The 19166-nt window shown below is 41.5% G+C and overlaps 1 protein-coding gene across 4 annotated transcripts in view; it reads left to right on the top strand.

Moving 5' to 3' along the window:
* The window catches only part of NCKAP1 (NCK associated protein 1), a gene marked incomplete in the record, with an annotated part of 2707503 nt that overhangs the window by 908172 nt on the left and 1780165 nt on the right, over positions 1 to 19166 (top strand). For all 4 annotated transcript variants that reach the window (XM_044075245.1, XM_044075246.1, XM_044075247.1 and 1 more), the window contains 1 exon segment: positions 9836 to 9992. In XM_044075245.1, the coding sequence (XP_043931180.1) occupies positions 9836 to 9992 (157 nt within the window).

Consider the following 19166-nt stretch of genomic DNA (forward strand, 5'->3'; position numbering starts at 1 on the left):
CAATATGTTATGGGATTACTGAAACAGAAAATGATGATTTCTGAATGTGCAGAAAAAGAATTGCATGAATTATTGCATGCAGCAGAACAAGTTAGAAAGCATACTTTGCAATGTGGTTTTGATTCCTTAGAGGCCTCCTGCAGGGCCACAGTTACTGGATCTGTGATTAGGAGGCATGCCTGGCTAAAAGAGCAAAATTTGGTTTATCATGTTAAAGCTAAATTGCTGGATGCACCTTTACAGCATGATACTCTGTTTGGTATTAAGGCAGAAGAGGTTTTAAAGAAAATGGAAGACAAAGCTAAGTCTATGCAAACTGTAAAAGACTTCTTAGAAGTGCAGCCACCAAGATTCAGTAGACACTGGCCTACAAAAAATTGGTCCTTTCCTGTGTCCAACAGAGCTCCACGGGGCAAATCCAGGTGCCCTAAAGGTTCTAGATACCAGTCACAGGATTCTTACAGGTCAAAGCAATGGGGTGCTTTTACCTCCAAATCTGGAGGAAATAAAGCGCAACCTTACAGTAAACAGTCTCAATGACTTCCCTCTGCCATCACCAAGCACTTATCTTTTGGCAGCACCCTTAAGGGGAACATTAGCATTTTATGCTTAAAATTAGCAGTTAATAACCCAGGATAAATGGGTGTTAAACATAGTATCTCAGGGATACAGATTCCACTTCCACACACTGCCAAATGCAAACGGTTGGCCAGATTTGCCAAAAAATCAATGGGCAGAGGCACAGAAACAAGTTACGTCCCTCATGGATATGGGGGCTATTCAGCCATTGCCAGAACAGGAAAAAGGACAAGGGTTTTTATTCAAGACTGTTCTTGGTACCCAGAACCCAGAAAAGACCAGGCCTGGCGCCCAGTACTGGATTTATCAATTTTGAACACATTCCTGGACATTCCAAAATTCAAAATGCTAACTTTGCAGCAGCTTCTGCCCATGCTGGGCAAGAACGCTTGGCTGTTGACATTAGAGTTGAGACATACCTGCATATCCCAATAAGGAAATTGTGCAGAAGATACCTCCATTTCAAGGCTGGCTTTGTGCATTAACAATTTTCTGCACTGCCCTTTGGCTTATCTACTGCATCCAGGGTCTTTACAAAGTGCCTGGCACCAGTAATTGCATTTTGCAGACAAAAGTATACAAATCTATCCTTACTTGGACGACTGTCTCATTCAATCAGAGAACAAAGACATTCTTCTTCAGCATCTGGCATTTGTGAAAAGGCTTCTAACATGCCTAGGGTACACAATAAACAAAAAGAAATCGCAACTGGTACCCTCTCAAAAGATAACATTCCTGGGTGCAAGCTTGAATGCAACTGCCCAGATGGCTTTCCTCACGCCAGACAAACAAAGGTAACTGACTACTTACTTCAAACAGATGGCAACAAAAACCCAGTTATCTGCAAGACAAACTCTGCAGGCTTTGGGGTTCATGGCATCTTGCATTCTACTGATTCCATATGCAAAACTGCATATGAGGAAACTACAGTGATGCTTAAAAAGTTTATGGAGTCAACATTGTCACAGTCTGGAAACAATGATTCCTGTCATTCCCGGCCTACAACAGGAGTTTCTTTGGTGGACAAAGGCATGTCACCAAAACATGGGACGGGCTTTCACTCTACCCCCTGCCAGCCAAACCTTAACAACAGATGCATCAGACTACGCATGGGGGGCCCACCTGGCGGGAAGATGCATTCAGGGCATATGGACCCCAAAACAAATGCATCTGCATATCAACCAAAAAGAAATGTTAGCTGTTCAAAATGCCCTGACAGCCTTCAAGGATTTACTTCATCCAGGACAACTACTGATAAAGATGGGCAAACACCACGGTTATGTGGTACATAAACAAGCAGGGGGGCACGCACTCATACCCCCCTTTGCAGACTAGCCATGGCACTGTAGGACACAGCCTTGACTTACCAGGTACATCTTCAAGCTCAATTCCTGCCAGGAAATCAAAATACTCTGGCAGACGACTTAAGCAGAAACATTATGGACCCTCCCGAGTGGAAACTAGATCCACAAGTCTTCAGCATGATAACAAAGAAATGGGGGAGCCCGGATATAGACCTATTTGCCTCTCCTCGGAATTATCAGCTGGACAAATTCTGCACAAGGACTTATCACAGACAAGCATGGAAAGTGGATGCCCTATCCTTCAGTTGGAAAAACCTATCCGTTTACACCTTTCCTCCTCTGCCTCTTCTTCCCAAGGTCCTACTAAAGGTCAGACAAGAAAAAACAAAGATGATACTAATTGCCCTGGACTGGCTCCACCAATACTGGTACCCAATCCTAAGGAATATGTCTCAATTCCCAGCTTGGTATTTGCCTCAAATACCTCACTTACTGTCTCAGCAAAACAATCAGATCCTGCACAATCGGCTCCAAACACTGAACCTGGCAGCATGGCTGATCATGTAGTTATTCAAACACCACCTCTCCGTAAATCTGTGATGGATGGCATTTTGGAAGCCAGAAGGCCTAGTACTAGAAAATCTTATGCTGATAAATGGAAGAGATTCTGTGCTTGGAACCAAGCACAAGGAACTGACACAGCAGAGCCAAATGTTCCTCAGATTTTACAATACTTGACTGAGATGATTGTCAAAGGCCTATCTTTTTCATCAATAAAAATCCATGCCGCTGCCATGTTGGCTCATTACAACACAGAGCCACCAATCTTTTCTCATCCTTTGCTAAAGCAGTATCTTAGAGGGGCCAAAAATTTAAGGCCTCCCAGATCATCACCAATTCCTGCATGGGACCTCAGTTATGTGTTGGAAAAGCTCACCCTGCCTTCATTTGAACCAGCTGCTACTGCAGATCTAAAGTTTTTATCATGGAAAACAGCTTTGCTCCTGGCAATTACTTCAGCAAGAAGGGTTTCAGAGCTACAGGCCCTCATGGCTGTGGAGCCTTTTATCATATTTTACCCAGACAAGGGTGTCCCTCAGGACCAAACCTTCCTTTATGCCTAAGGTGGTTTCCAGTGTGACTCTTAACCAAACTATTCATCTGCCAACTTTTTATCCAAATCCGCAGAACAAGGGGGAGCAGATTCTGCATTCCTTGGACGTACACAGACAACTAAGATTCTACTTGAGTAGGACTAAAGCTCTAAGAAAAACTGAGCAGCTACTAGTGGCATTTGCTGCAGGATCAGAGAGAAAGGCTATTTCAAAACAGACTATTTCAAAGTGGATAAGCCACTGCATTCGTTTCTGCTACTTACACCATGGTAAACCGGTGCCCAAGGGTATTGGGTCTCATTCCACCAGGGCTGCAGCTACATCAGCAGCTTTTCTCAGAGGGGTACCAACCAAAGACATTCTAGAGGCTGCTACTTTGAGTTTTGTCCACACTTTTACAAAACATTGTCATTTGCCTCTCTACTCTAAGTCCAGGGCAGGCTTTGCCACTGCCGTTCTGCAGGGCCGTATAGCTGCCCCTAATGCAGTTTAGCTCCAGCCTCCCATCCATAGCTTTGGGATTCTACCCAAATGTGTAATGACTGCAACAGTGAAACATGAAGAACTTAGTACAGTTGTGTACACTTACCATAAATGTAGATGTTCGAGTGTATTTCACTGTTGCAGTCCAGGTTACCCGCCAGCCATCCCCCTTTTATTCTGGAGTTTCTCTTTCCTTCACTATTTTCTACAGCCTTTGTGGTGTATTTGCTTGTAGATGTAGGTAAAGTTTATGTTGTTGCATGTATATATTGTTTATATATATTTTTGCTACCCATTTGGGGGGCATCTGACATCTGGGGCAAGAAAAACTAAAGAAAATGGCATTGGCTGCCTGTTTATACCCCTGACGACCTGATATCATTGAAGAGGAGACAGCAACCGACGCAGGACCCAAGACTTTGGAATTCAGGCCGACTGAGGGCAACCTGCCAGCAGATTACCCAAATTTAATTACTGCAACAGTGAATACACTCGAACATCTACATTTATGGTAAGTGTACACAACTGTACTTCTCTTCGGTCCGTCATATTTTGTTGTCTTCTCAAAAAGCTTCTACTAGAAGGATTTACTAAATGAAATGGAAGAGATGTGTATTCTGGACCCCCCTTCCTGTCCATGTACTGGCTATACTTGAATTTTTAGCTTCAGTTTTCAATGACTGGGATAGCTTTTCTATTATTAATGTCCAGTTGGCTGCCATTTCAAACTTCCACTTTGGCAAAAACAACTCTACCTCAGCTGCTTGTAAATTATGTAAAGCCTTTCTCAAATGAGTCTATTTACTTACACTTCTGGTAAACAATCTTGCTTCTCCTTAGGATTTAACTGTTGTGCTTCAGGCCCTGACCCAAACTCCCTTTGAACCTTTAGCCAGGTCAGATCTAAAATTCCTGTCTTGGAAAATCATTTATTTTTTTGGTCGCTTTCATATCAGCTGGACAAGTATCTAAACTTTAGGCTCTGTCATCCAAATCTCTGTACCTGGTTTTCTACATAGACCGGGGTGTTGGATCAACCCGTCTTTTTTCCTAAGGTAGCTTCTGGGTCCAACATTATTAACTAGGTCATTAACCTCCCAGTTTTCTTTCCAAGCTTCTCAAGTAAAGGAGAGTGCATGCTCCATCTTTTGGATGTGCATAGACAAATTTGTTTTTATTTACATAGAATCAAGAATTTCAGGAAAACTGACCAGTTTCCTTCACTGCTGACAGATTGGACAAAATTGCATTGGCCAAATGGTTAACTGATTGTATCTCCTTTGTCTGTAATAAGAGGATTAATCCTTATCTGTCTAAGCCTCCTAGAGCTCATTCCACAAAGTCTGTGGTGGTCTCTCCAGCTTTTTGGTCACGAGCTTCCATAGATGACATTTGTGCAGCTGCACTTTGGACTAATGCTCGCACGTAACAAATTGGATTTCTGTTTCCAGGAACAGAACAGCTTTTGGCCCTATGGAATATCTTTACATGAGGGCCACCCAAGTTTCAAGTAGCTGGGGACTTTGTCCCATCAGTAGAGGAATGAGTGAAAAGGACAACGTCAAATAAAAAATTTCTGTACTGACCATAGTATTCCATCTTTGTTGTCTATTTTCATTCTTCCTGCCCATCTGCCCCAATCCCTTTGCTTGTGGAAAGACCTGAGAGTTGTGTTGGGAACCTTGGTTCCTTGTTTGAGCACAGCTCCTTTTCTTATTCTATCTTTATTAACTTCTTTAATATGTCCCTTTATCTCTAGGGGCAGCAAACTCGATCTGAGGTATGTTAGGTTGGCAGGGCATTATGGGTAAAGGGAGGAGCGTAAGAGTTTTGGTTAGAAGCGTCTGAGTTGGATCCAAGACCCATCAGTTGAGGAAGAGTGAAAATGGACAACACAGATGGAACATTATGGTGAGTACGTAACTTTTTGTAGCTTCCAAAAGTTGCAACATAGCTTCTAGAAGTTCTAGCATTGCTGCCAAGATGGCTGCTCTACATTTCCCCCTTTACATGCCCTATTTCAAATCAACCAGCTGGTCTAAATGAGAACTTACAGCGGTCTCCAGTTTTTCCTTTTTTTTTAGTTGACTTTTTAATATAGTCCACTAAATTAGTATTAGCCTTAAATGGTTCTAATGTTGTTGACTTGAATCTCTGTTCTGTTCTGCCCACCATCATTTTCGTCAGCATATTGTTCATATTTGCTTCAAAGCAGTCTTCCTTTGCCTGTGATCTGGCCTGATGCTTGGCAACTACAGACTTCTAAAATCCCATTCACATACGCATGCTGTCTCTGTTGTATTTATTTATCTTTAGTTTCTTTTTTTTCAGTAGGCTGAATTAATAAAAGTACAGTAGCATTACTACAGCCTCATGAATTTATACTGGCAGTATCCATCTTATAACATTAAAACAGTTTTAATTTTGGAAGAAGGGAGCTGTGCTTAAACATTCTTCATGTGATATTTCCTGCACTGACAAAAAGCTGTCTCTTTTGCTTTGTCACATCAGCCAAAAGATTTTCTGCCCTGTAAGCACTTATAACCTTTACTTACCTTACTGTGTTACTTTATTACCTTTCTTCTTTGCAATGATGATGGACAGGTTAACAGACGAGATCAGACAGGAGTTCCTGTGGACTATGATCTTTGCAGATGACATTGTGATTTGTAGTGAGAGTAGGGAGTCTGTTGATGAGACACTGGAGAGGTCGCGATATGCTGTAGAGAGGAGATTAATGAAGGTCAGCAGGACTAAGACAGAATATGTGTGTGTGAATGAGGGGGAAGACAGACACTGTATTTTCCTTTTGTTACTCTTCTCATGGGAAGAAACTAGTATGGCATGTTAGGTTGTACTTCGCTAGGGGCACATTAGCCACGATAGCATCCCTGAGAAGGGTGAATACACAAGCCATGTTAGAGATAGTAACATGGTATTCTGGTTACAGCTTCTTTGAAAATTGTAGATTAGGCATCACTTCCAGATTCAGAGCAGGTTTTGCCATGGTCGTTCTGCAAGGCTTTTTGCTGTCCACCATTGTAAACTAACCACAACCAATTTCTTGTAACCTCTGAGAATCTTCACCGTCATTAATATTACTGCAGCAGCAATTTATACAGTGAGTATAGTAGTTATGTAGGAACTTAGAATAATAGATGTTCATTTAGGATTTATGCTGCAATCATTGGTTCCTCCTTTTCATCCTCTTTTTTTTTTTTTTTTTTTTTTTTAAACCTTGGGGTATCCTAGGACTGGGGTGTGTACTATTTCATCCTTTGTTTCTTCCTTCATCCAGGTATTGACATCACCCCTTAGTGCAAGACTTCTGGCTTCCTCAAGTCAGTATAGGCTTGGGAGTACTGAGGTTCCTGCAGTCTTTTTGCCTCCTGTGTCATGATCAGGTAGCTTGTGGTAGGTCCTATTATGTAGTTTGGATAACCAGGTGCCAAATAAGTTGTCCCCTGTGTTATGATCCATAGTCAGAGAGGAGACTGAGATTGCACTGGTGCATGTCTGCTTTATATTGGGTATGTAATGATGTCCTAAGAATGCAGATGTCTGTCGAGCCTATGAGGAGGGGAAGGGTGCAAAGCTCTAGAAGTCAAGCTTTCTGCAGCAGACGTTTCAGTAATTATCCATGCTGCATCAGCAATCCTATTCAGACATCAACATTTCTAATTTACTTCTCTTTGGGGATAGAATTCTGTCTTGGAAACTTGGACTTAAGTTGTTTGTGAACTGGTTGCAAAAAAACCACTCAGGTTTTTGCTGTGGAAAACAGTTTTGCTTACTGTGACATGATTTAGGAAGATTTTGACCTCTAGATACTGAAGTACAAGGAGACATTCCTGATTTTTCTTTTATGGTTAGGTGATCACAGAATTCTGTCTAAACCAATCCATCCCATAGCCAGTCTTCATTCCAAATATACAAAACAAAGGAAAAGAGAATTTGCATTTACTAGATGTCTGTAGGCAACTGAGGGTAGTATCTGGATAGAACAAGGAATGTAAGAGGCTGTGATCAACTCAGGCTTCCACTTCCTTTTAGAAACAAAGGAAACAGTTTCCAAACAGTCCATCTCCAAATGTCATTGTATTTTCTTTGTTGTTCATCTCATGGCAAAAAAACAAAAGGAAGAACATGTAAGATCACACACTACAACAGATACAGAGGCCAGTATTGATGAGAGGTCAATACACAAGCAAAACTAGAGGAAGTAACTTGGTTCTCAGGCCACACCTTCTCAAAGAAGTACAAGTTGGACGTCACCTTCAGGAGCAGAGCAGGGATTGCCACTGTCTTTCTGCAGGGTGCCCTACAATGTACTGCAGGCAGATAACCTCTACACAATTGTGATTAAGCTGTGGGAGTCTTCCCAGTGGTTATTAGCGTTGTATGTACATTTATGTAAAGAACTGCTCAAAGATGGAGGGGACTAATGTCCCCTTTTTACTGGAAATGTGTTGCCATCCCACAGGTGTTGATGCCTACATAGCCATGATGGGGAGGGTGCAAAACTGTGAAAGCCATTCTGAATGTTAGATCTTTTGCAGCAGAAGTCTTTTTTAATGCAACATTGATCTTATGGAACATCAGCTGTTTTAGTGCACTCCTTACACACATGTACTTTCTAGATTTCAGTTACGCCACTGTCATGATGTGTATTCTGTCCGTCTTAGCATGTAATGGTCAGATCAGAACCTTGACGTTAGTTCAGTGCTGATTGATGAAACTGTTCTTGAAGGGGATTCTTCCTCTTTGACCTCCCCAGTAAAGATTACATTTTTTTCCTATGATCTGTATTTTATGAGTGATATACTGTCATGTCCACCCCTGAAAATAGCTAAGTTGACAAACCTGAAAAGCGTTTCCTTTTCTCTGCTTTTAAATGTTGAGATTCTGCATTGTTTCCATGAGTTCTGCCATTTCCGATAAATTGAATTTTATCTTTTCTTGCTGCTGAAATTTGTGGGGTGGGGGTGGGGAAATCTTCCATATTATTGATGTGCACAGTTGCATTGTTGAGCACACACCTAGTGATACAGGTGAAGACTTTGTTTCCTTTGCTCCCATGAGGAGAGTTTTCCATTTTCCAAACTCTCTGTACAGAGCAGAAGTCATTTGCTTGTCTTTTTCTTTTTTTTATTACTAGAAAGCAAAATGGATACTTGGCTAGCACTTGTGCAAGCCCTGCCTGTAATGTAAGCTTAAAAAATGTATTGTTATTGAGTAACAATAAACAATACACACACACACACACACACACACATATATATATATATATATATATATATATATATATATATATATATATAAATAACATATATATATATATATATATATGTGTGTGTCTGTATCCATTCCACATTCTACTCGTTTATATTAATGGATTATGTAAGGCCATTTGCTACTTTTGCAGCCTTCAGAAACTCCTTCTTAGATGACATATGCCTTGCAGTGACTTGCTCTGCTTCACACACATTGTCTTCCATTACAAATTTGACTTGGCAAGATCTAGACAATCTTTTGGAGCAGTAGTTTTGAAAGCCTAACCCTATACAAAAGTATCTTGGATCATTGTATGGAAGTCTCAAATTTACCCTTGGTTTGGCACGTGTGCCCTTAATGGACAGGAGCAACCTTTGATCACTTGATATTTAGGCCTGCAATTTGCTCTTGGGCTGATAGCCTAGTAATCACATATAAACCTGTATACCAGCTGGTTACCTGCACTTAACTTTAGCACATATGGTGATTTGAATATGTACTTCATGAATAGTGGTCTTTGCTTCCTGCCTTGAAATCCATTTTCATCTATAAGGGTTTCATTTGAAGTTGTTTTGGGGATGCAGCTTGTTCTCTACTCAAGTGTTCCACCTACTGCACAGGGTCCTTAACAATTAGGTAAGATGTGTGTGTACTCATAAGTTAGTCTCCGAGATGGCTGTCTACATTGGGCACCTTATACACTTCTACCATGGATATAAGGATGTTTTGTATGCAGTATTCTAATGTATAGCTTTAAAACACTGTTAGTATCTTTTATTGTAGGTGAATTTGTAGGTGAATGCCCATGTTTGAGCAAGGGTAGGAGCTCAGAGGTCCTAAGAATTTGTTTTCACCTTGTGTAGGCTGTACACACTCTGACTGTGTAAACATGAGACTTTTGTGAGGGGCCCCATGGGAAGAAACAGAAAAAAATGTATTCAAGTGTTGTACTCACTTCAGAAAGCTTTCGTGAAGATCGTTTCATGTGATGATTGCTAATTTCTTGTTTCATAATGTCCAGAGTGACATATTTCTTAAAGAAGTAATGTTTTGTTTTCTTTTACTTTTTTCCCTTACAAGTTGGATTCATTTTGTGTCATGGGGTCCTCAATACAGATGCTACTGCTCTCAACTTGTGGAAACTTGCCCTCCAGGTCAGCTCTTGTCTGTCCCTCTTTAGGGACGAAGTCTTTCACATCCATAAAGCTGCAGAGGACCTTTTTGTCAACATTAGAGGGTAATCCGTTTTCAATGTATTAGAATAAGTTGTTATGGGAAGGTGCATGTAGTTCTGGATGAAGAATAGTGCTAAGTAGTTTGACACTCTCAGAATTTTAAAATTAGTTTGTAAAAAGCATAAAACATTTGTTTAGCCTTTTATATTTATCATTGTTGTCACTGCTTGCCGTACTGTTTATTCTGTCTGACCAGCATTATTTTGATTTGCAGAATGTAATACCTTATAAGAAGGGTCACTTTAACAGTATAAGATGACATTTGGATTTATCTTCCTTCCATGCCCCATTTTCTGGCAGGACTTTTTCCAAGTAGTGGCTTTCCTGTCTTTGAGGAAGCAATACAGGTCTTGGACTAGCCAAGCACCAGTGATGCAGGTGGTTTGAGACTTCTTATTTATTCCACATTTTTATACACTGTTCACTGTCATTTCTGAGTGGTATTGGTCCTGCCATCATGCTCGATTAAATTTATCTCTATGGTGGTCATAAGAATATATATTTTTTTATCATTGAAAGCTGTTTGTTCCTTGTCTATAGCTAAAGACACTTCGGATATATCAGCATAGTAGATAAGTATCTGAGAAAAAGTACAAGAGATGAAATATGTAGTGGATCTAGATTGTTCATTTGTGGAGGAGGCTTCAGACACAGCAGAGTGAAGTTTATAACCACACTACATTTCAGTATCACTTTACAAAGGAATGTGCTTGTTGTAAGCATATACCAAAAAAAAAAAAAAAAAATTCTCTCACAAGTGGTGGTTTTGTATAGTCCCAGATCACAGTACAGAATGTTGTGAACCAAGGAGCCTTGTTTCATAAGACTTGCTGTCAGTGTTAAGTGACCACTTACATTGAGAACACGCTGAGAGCGGGTCTTTTGGAATCTGGTCCCTGTAGTAAGCCTGTTTGTATATAGGTTTTACACCAAAGTAAGTCACCTGCACTGACAGCAAGTTTTTCAAAATTAGGACAGACTTTCACCGAGAGCAACTCTTTTGGAATTTGGCCCATGGCATTACATTCTTAACAGAAAAGCCAGTAAGAATTTTGGAGATAAAAAAAATAAAAAAGGAAATACTTTTCCAGGCAAATAGAGACAGCCAGACAGAGAGGATGATATATTCAAGGATTGTATTTAAGGTTAAGGACATAATACAACCCTGCAGATGTTTGCAGGTTTCATGAAGGTAGCTACATGTGCAGTGGGAGCTCCCTTAAAGTGAGACTTGAGGCCAACCCCAGATGTTAAGGGGGCTCAATGCATATGTTTTCTCAGTGGCAGGATTACCTAAAATGGGCTTTGATAATATGAGCATTCACTTAACTGACAAGGATCTAACGTTGTATAACCATTTATTAAAGAAGCTTTTGGTTGTATATTTTTATCTTATTAGATTCTTTGTAATTTTTCAGCTTAGACACTAGATGTCAGTGATGACATTTCCAGTTGTCTAATATGTATGCATGCTTTATCTTGAATGTAGAAAGAGTTTTGCTTTTTATGGCAAATCATTTGAAGCAAAAACATGCATAGTTGGTGTAGTAACTTTACTGTCCATTATTTACACACATTTATGTGTAAGCTGTGTACCTTTAGGGTTGTGCTTTCATCAGTATATCTTGGTTTAATTTTTCATAGTCGTATGTGATTAAGTAGTAGTGCCACGGTGGTACGGTGGTAGCGTTGTTACCACACAGCAAGAGGTTCTCCTGTTTGATTCCCGGCTTGGCTTGGGAGTGCCTTCTGTGTGGTGTCTGCATGTCCTCCCCGCGGTTGGGTAGCGTTCGAAAGACATGCGTTTGTAAATGGGCGTGCCTTCGTTGAAGGTTGGGCGTCGAGCTGGCACCTCGGCGTTTCGTAAAAATCTACTGCCAATCATTAGCGGACTGGAGTTCCGCTGTGGTGACCCCTTACCGGGAAAAAGCTGAAAGACAAACAACAACAACATATGTGATTAAGTAGTTAATTTATTGACTATCAACATAGCATGCTCTTCTTGTTTTTGCATTGCTGGTGTGTTTCACCAAAACGGGTTTGTTGTCTGTTTAGGATCAAACTGTTTCAACTTGTAGGATTTTAAATATTTACTGTACACCCCACAAGGACTTCCTAAGCAGTGGATGTGATTTTTGATATTTGTTTCTGTAGTTCTGGAATTATGGATCCTTTGCATGATTTATGACTTTTTTTTTGTGAATTGCTGGACTGTTTGGTGGTTATTTGCCATTGCACTTGCATTTCTTTTCAGAGTCCTTGGATTTTGCACCTTGTTAACCACTTTCTGGTCCTCCATATAAGTAATAGTAACTTCCTGAATAGGAATTTTCTTTCATCATTGTTCTAAATTTATGTTTTATTGCTCTTACTAAATGCTGACAGCATAATTGCTCCTAAATATCCCTTCACTCATATATAGCAAGCATTTTACAACTGCAGTGAAATCCTGTAATATTATTGGGCACCTAATAGTTAAGGTCTTCACCTCCCATGCACAAGGTACAAGAATCGAGCACGACTTCCAGCTAATGCCCGTTTGGAGTTTGCATGTTCTGCCTGTGTCTCTGTGAGGTTCCTTTCACCTCCGAAAAACATACTGAGTGTTCCCATCACAAACTCGCCCAAAAATGGAGCTGCGGGCAGCAGCAGAGACTGTACATGGTGCTATAGGGGAAAAGTTGTGCAGGCCATGTGCTGTGGACATATACTCTGAAGCACAGTGTCCTTGAGATAGGAGAACACAGATCACAGTCTGCTCGCATTGGCAGAGATGGTCATTTGATGGTGTAAAATATGGCTGTAGGTGATTCAGTCATGTTGACTAGTGTTACCAAATGGGCATGGGTATTTGCTGGTCATTAGTGGGGTGAGGACTCTGCCTACTCCAACCTATGCCAGGGCCCCATACTAACAGTGGGAGACTTGTATATGTTCCTATTAGACAGTGTCTGTCTGCAGTAAAACCAGCGGCCCTGAGTCAATAAGCTACTCTCATCCGGTGTCCAGTTGCCCAGCTTGGATTACCTGGGATAGCTCTGTTGAGCAAAAACTGGATGTAAAACCAGTCAACCTGACAAATACAAACTAAAAATTGCTACACTTATTGTAGGCTTATTGACACGAGACAGCTTGGAAGTAGATGACACGATGGTAAGGATGAAGCTGGGCATCCTGTGTATCCAGGATAAAAGATAGAAGGTCAGTGCAGCAAAGCCACTTGGCTCAGGATGCAGAGTCTATTACTCAGGACAGGAACAAGCTAGAAATGCTGTGGGAATTATGGTGAGGGACAGGCTTCAGAAAGCAGTGAGAGATGTCATCAGAATTAGTGACAGACTTGTGGCAATCTGACCCTAATGTAAAGATAGAGCACTATTCATAATCTCAGTGTAGGCCCCCAACAGGATTGAGGTAGTAAGGAAGAGAGTGCATTTAGGCAGTTGTTGCAGGACCTACTAGATAAAGCAGAACAACATGAATTGGTGCTGATAATGGGTGACCTGAATATACATATCAGGGCAGACAGAACAGGATATGAAGACTGCTCGAGTCCACATGGGTGGGACAAAAGGAATAAAGGAGTAGAGGCCATTCTAGACTTCTGTGTAGCAACTGGCTTGATAATAGCCATCGCATGCTTCAGAAATAGTGTCACAAGATCACATACAAGAGTGGCCATCATGCAACTCTGGTGGACTTTATTCTTGTAGCAATTGCAAAGTCAACCCCAGTGTGTCAGCCCACAGCATAAACCACTGGTTGCCTTATTCGGTTGCAAGCAGTGGTCAGAGAAGGCTGTAAGGTCAGAGACCAGACTGAAGACCTGGAAGTTGACTGGAGCAAAAGCACAACAGTTAAAGGAATTACTTGGGGCTCTAGCACCTCAAGAAGAAGAGGAGATTGGTGGAGTTGAAGAATGGCAGCTTCTCAAAACAGCATGTGTGGTGACTGCACAACAGATACGCTGCCGAGCCAGGTATGAAAATAAGGTACATAGGGAAATCTGGTGGTGGAATGCAGAAATCCAGGAAGTTATCAAAAGAAAGGAGGCGTACAGGGAAAAAGTGAGAGAGAGAAAAGACTGACTAGGCTAGGAAGGTATACTGGTTGACTAAAAGAGCCTAAGAAAGGGGATGTAATAGCCAAGAACAAGGCATCAGAGACGCATTACCAGCTTCTGGAAAGTGACTCAGTAGAGGGCACAAAGAAACTGTATTAGGTTGCAAGACAAAGTCAGAAAAGTAAAGAACTTTGTTAAACACCCTTCATAAGAGATACCAGCAACACCCTGCTCACCAGTCCACAGGTCTTCAAAGGCAGATGGAAGGAATACTTCCAGCAATTTCTGAATGAAGAAAATCCCACAAAAGTTGTACTGCCCCATACACAACCTATGATGAGAGAAGAAGAGGAGCCCACCATAGAGGAAGTAAGAACAACACTAAGGAAAATTAGTCTGGAAAAGCGGCAGACTCGGATGATGTCATAGCAGATATGATCAAGATGTTGGGTGAGATGGGGGGGGGGAGTGGCTGTTGAGGATACTTCTAGCACTGGGGGAGAGAAAGGCATATCCCAGATGACTGGAGAATAAGCATACTAGTGCCTATGTTCAAGAACAAAGAAGACATTCACAACTGTGGGCAGTACAGAGGTGTCAAACTCCTGTCACATTGCATGAAAATTTTGGAGCTGGTAATTGATAAATGCACAGAATAGTTGAAAGTAAGATGGGAGATTAGCAGTTCAGAGTCCGATCAGGATGCAGCACAACAGACTTGATTTTTCCAGTGAGACAGATAGTTAAGAAACTAGAAATGAGGAACGAGTCCAACTTGGGCATTCCTTGACTTGGAACAAGCATAGGACAAGTTCCCAAGGAAGCTTTTTTGGGCAGTCCTGAGGTGGTTTGAAGTCCCAGAATCATTAGTAGAATTAGTGCAAGCTGTGTACAAGGACACAGTGACTCGAGTACGACCAGTGTTCAGCATCATGGGGGGGGGTCCTACTTTTGAGTGGATATAAGGGTTCAGTTCTGTGCCCACTGCTTTCATACCATTGATGGACTACTTTAGCAAACAGGTTGGAGGGGACATATCAACAAAGTTGCTGTATTAGATGACATGACATTAATGGCAAACTCTGAGCAAGAACTTCTGCAAAGTATAGGGGGATGGAATGCAAAACTGAAGGGACATGGGATGAAACCGAGTACAGATGATCAGTTGTCGTGGCAGCAAATGGGGGAAATCAGAAGAAGCTGAGAACTGAGATACAAGGGAAAATAGTGGAACAGGTTAACTGTTTCAGGTATCTGGGAGGGGTGGTTGAGGAGAAGGGAAGTCTGAATGAGGAGGTCAAGGCCAGAATCAGAAGGGCTGCAGCCAACTGGCACAGTGTGGTAGGTGTTGTATATGACAGTAGAATGTCAAACAGCAGTTGAGGAAATTAGAGGTGATGGAGAAAATGTGCATGAGATGGGTGGTAGAATGCACAGTGTGGGACAGATGAAAAAATGAGGATATAAGACCAAAAGCCGAAGTAGCTTCAATTGCAGAAAAGGTCAAAGAGAACAGATTATGGTAGTTCAGGCACATGTGCAGAAAAACAGAAGACAGTCTGGTGAAGATGTTTGGGACAGACAGGAAGAAAGCAAGAGCAAATGATGTTCAGCAAAGAGATGAGTGGATAATGTGAGAGATGGCCTGTGAAAGTCATGCATGAGTGTCAGAGAAGGTAGGGGAATGGCAATGAATAAAGAGAGATGGGAACAGATGTCACAGCACTCCAACTCCATGTAGAAAATGGGAAGAAAGGGATTGAAGAGAATGACCTAAAATCAATAACATGACTTCTGCCATCTAGACTCCTAGAAAAGAACAGTCTGCTCTGCATTGCCAACTAACCTGTAATCAGTGTGTCCTAGTCCACATCCTCCAAATGAGTTTCTTACATTGCTACCATCATTGGATTTTACTTTCTCAAATATGTGAATATAAAGTTTCTTGAGTATATAAACCAGTTTACATTCATTAAGAGCCGCCATTTTTTAAATTCAGCCCATTATTTAATTTACCTCCTGTTGCTCGGCTTTCTCTAACACACATGACAAGAAGGCGGGGTATTTCATTTAGATGCTTTAATACATAAAAACACATAAGGATGGATAGTAGCATCATAAAATATGAATAAACTAGTTAACAGACAGACCTTGCATACATACATGCTCGCATCCCAATGGTTTACTACAAAATGGCAGTCTAGCTTGCATGCGTTCAGTATTTATACACTTGTGCAAGTCCTTGGATAGCTTCTTAAAGATACATACACACATATTGATCTACATCCTCCTCTTAAAAAAGACTGCCCTTTGTAAAAGCAGTATTTCAGCTAGACATGCATTACTATATACATTAGAAACAAAACACAGTGTTCATGTCCAAGTTGCTTCATATCTGTTACAGGGTTTAGAGATGCAACCATATCTCGTAACGTAACAATTTGGACCAAATTTAGCAACAGGGAAAGTCTGCGGTGCATAACTCATATCAGGAAATTCTGGATTGGTCACAGGAACAGAAATGTCCTCTGGAACTGGAACACCGGGCAACTCACTCTGAGATGGTCTTTCTCACAGGCTATGTGCTATGGTACAGGCTTGGAACACTGGTCTTAAATGCTTCTGATTCCACCTAAAAACTTCTCCTCATGATTCCACAATGTACGATCTCGGGTGCTGGACCAATATTCTTCACAACACCAGTCTGATCATAACCTTTGGACATTTGCATCCTTACCACTTCTCCTTCTGGTAATGGATTGAGCGGTTTGCTAGTTTTATCATAGTAGGACTTCTGAGTTAGGTGTTTCTTCAGCAGATTGGTTTTCACTGACCTGTTGTTCTTGACACATGGAACCAACAGTTGATTGTTAATGTGGTTCTGGTTTGTCTCGACAGAAGTCTCTGAGCAGGTGAACCAAGATGTTTATCACAAGGAACATTTCTGAGATTCAACAGATTCAGGAAAACATCACTCTTATCTCGTTTTGACTTCTCAAGTAACTGTTTTGCACTTTGAACTGCACGTTCTGCCAAACCATTTTACTGCAGGTACTCAGGACTACTTCTGACATGAATAAAGTCCCATTCTTAAGCAAATCTTTTGAACTGTTGGCTTGTAAACTGCGTGCCATTGTCAGAAATAACTTTGTGCGGGCGACCATGTACTGCAAAATGACGCTTCATCTTGGTAATGACTGTACTGGCTGCTAGGTTAGGAAGTAAGTGAATCTCGAACCAATTGGATTGAGAGTCTACTAACACCAAATAATGTTGACCATTCCACTCGAAGATGGCTAGTGTCGACAAGACAGTTCCAGAATCTGGTTTAGCTGAAGTAAGGATGTTCTTCGTGTTTCACTGTTGCAGTCATTACATTTGGGTTATCTGCTTGCAAGTAGCCCTCAGTCGGCCTGATTAACAAAGTCTTAGGTCCTGCGTTGGTTGCGGTCTCTTCTTCCATGATGTCAGGTCTTCAGGGGTGTAAAACATGCAGCCGACGTCATTACACCAGTCTTTCTTGCTGTGCAGTGCCCAAAGCAGAAGCAGTTCGCAAGTGCAGGTCGGCCGACTCCTGAAATTTTCATTTTCGAGTTTCAGAACCGAAGTCTTCAACTAAAAGCTAAGTACCCTGTTGGGGAAACTTTTTCTTGCTCTAAACCAATGTCAGTAAAAGTAAATAATTGCATTTCTTTTGGAAAGCAAATACCTCATAAAGATTTTCATTCGTACTGTATTCCTTGCCTAGGCCCTGACCACGACGTACCTCGCTGTTGGTTTTGTGCCATATTTAAACCACGATCTATCCGTTGGCGGTATATTTGCGCTTCTAAATTTTTTGGTGCTCGGCTCATTTATCCTGATATGTCTTCAGTAAGCCATCCGACTACCGACATTCCGAAGAAACACAAAGATAAAGACAGAGACAGGCCGCCCAGTTCACCGGTACTCATTGAGGCGTTCGTAGCCCCTGATACCTGCTACTTATGATTCGCAGGCCTCTACTTAGACCCATTCAGAGTTCGGTATGCCGCGAGATGCTTCAACTGTGGAACCTGCAGATGTCACCTCCTTGGATGGGTGCAGGCACCGGCTTCTGAGGGTTTATTCAGGTCTACTGACTTGCATATTAAACCGGCGCCATCTTCTTCTTCAAGGCCTAAATCTCGAACCATGCCTAGAAAACTGACGCCCAGACCGCATGGTCAGGCCTCTATGCCTAAAGAACAAATGATAAGAATGACTGAAGACCTTATTACTTTAATCAGGGAAGCCAGCCTTCCCCCTCTAAGAGACCTAGGACTGAGTTTGCTTATGATACTTCTGACCAGGATTCTGAAATTTCTGTTTCCTGTGATGACCAGGATTTACCCTTATCTACCTATGAGGATTCTGATGCTGAGGACTCTATTCCCTCTGCGCCCCCCGAGGATTTCTCTTTTGGTGAAACCTTGCATACTCTCAGGGAGCTTTATCGTCAGAAAAGTCAGGATTTCTCTGATTCTAAAGAGAGGCTTAGAGATTTCTTACTCCTACCCCAGCACAGGCCTTTAGCTGTACCTCCTGTACTGAACATTGTTGATGATGCCTTTTCAGAATCTAGCATGGCCCCTGACTTTTTACCTCCTGCTTCCATAAAACCTGATAGATATTACCGGGTTCCTGACTCTCACAAGTTCCTTTTCAAAAATCCTACTGCGGATCCTGAAACTATTTCACAGGGACCCAAGGGTATTAAAGCTACTACTGCCAAAAATCCTACCTCCTCTGATAGAGACTCCAGGGCGCTGGATAGATGGGGTAAGAAGGTATACACTTCTGCAACTTTGGCCATTAGGGCCTTGAATTGGCAGTTTCATATGTTAAAGTGTCAGCTGCATATTATTGGATTGCTTAAACAGAAAATGGTGTTGACTCCTGATTGTGCTGAAAATAAGGATTTACAGGATTTTATGCGTTCTGCTGAACAAGTTGGTAAACATACATTGCAGTGTGGTTTTGATTCACTAGAGGCATCTTGCAGGGCTGCGGTAACTGGATCTGTATTTAGAAGGCATGCTTAGCTTAAGGAACAACCCTTGCCAGATCATGTTAAAGCGAAATTACTGGATGC

Source organism: Protopterus annectens, chromosome 6.part0 (assembly GCF_019279795.1).
Source record: "Protopterus annectens isolate FY-2018-M chromosome 6.part0, PAN1.0, whole genome shotgun sequence".
Lineage (NCBI taxonomy): Eukaryota > Metazoa > Chordata > Ceratodontiformes > Protopteridae > Protopterus > Protopterus annectens.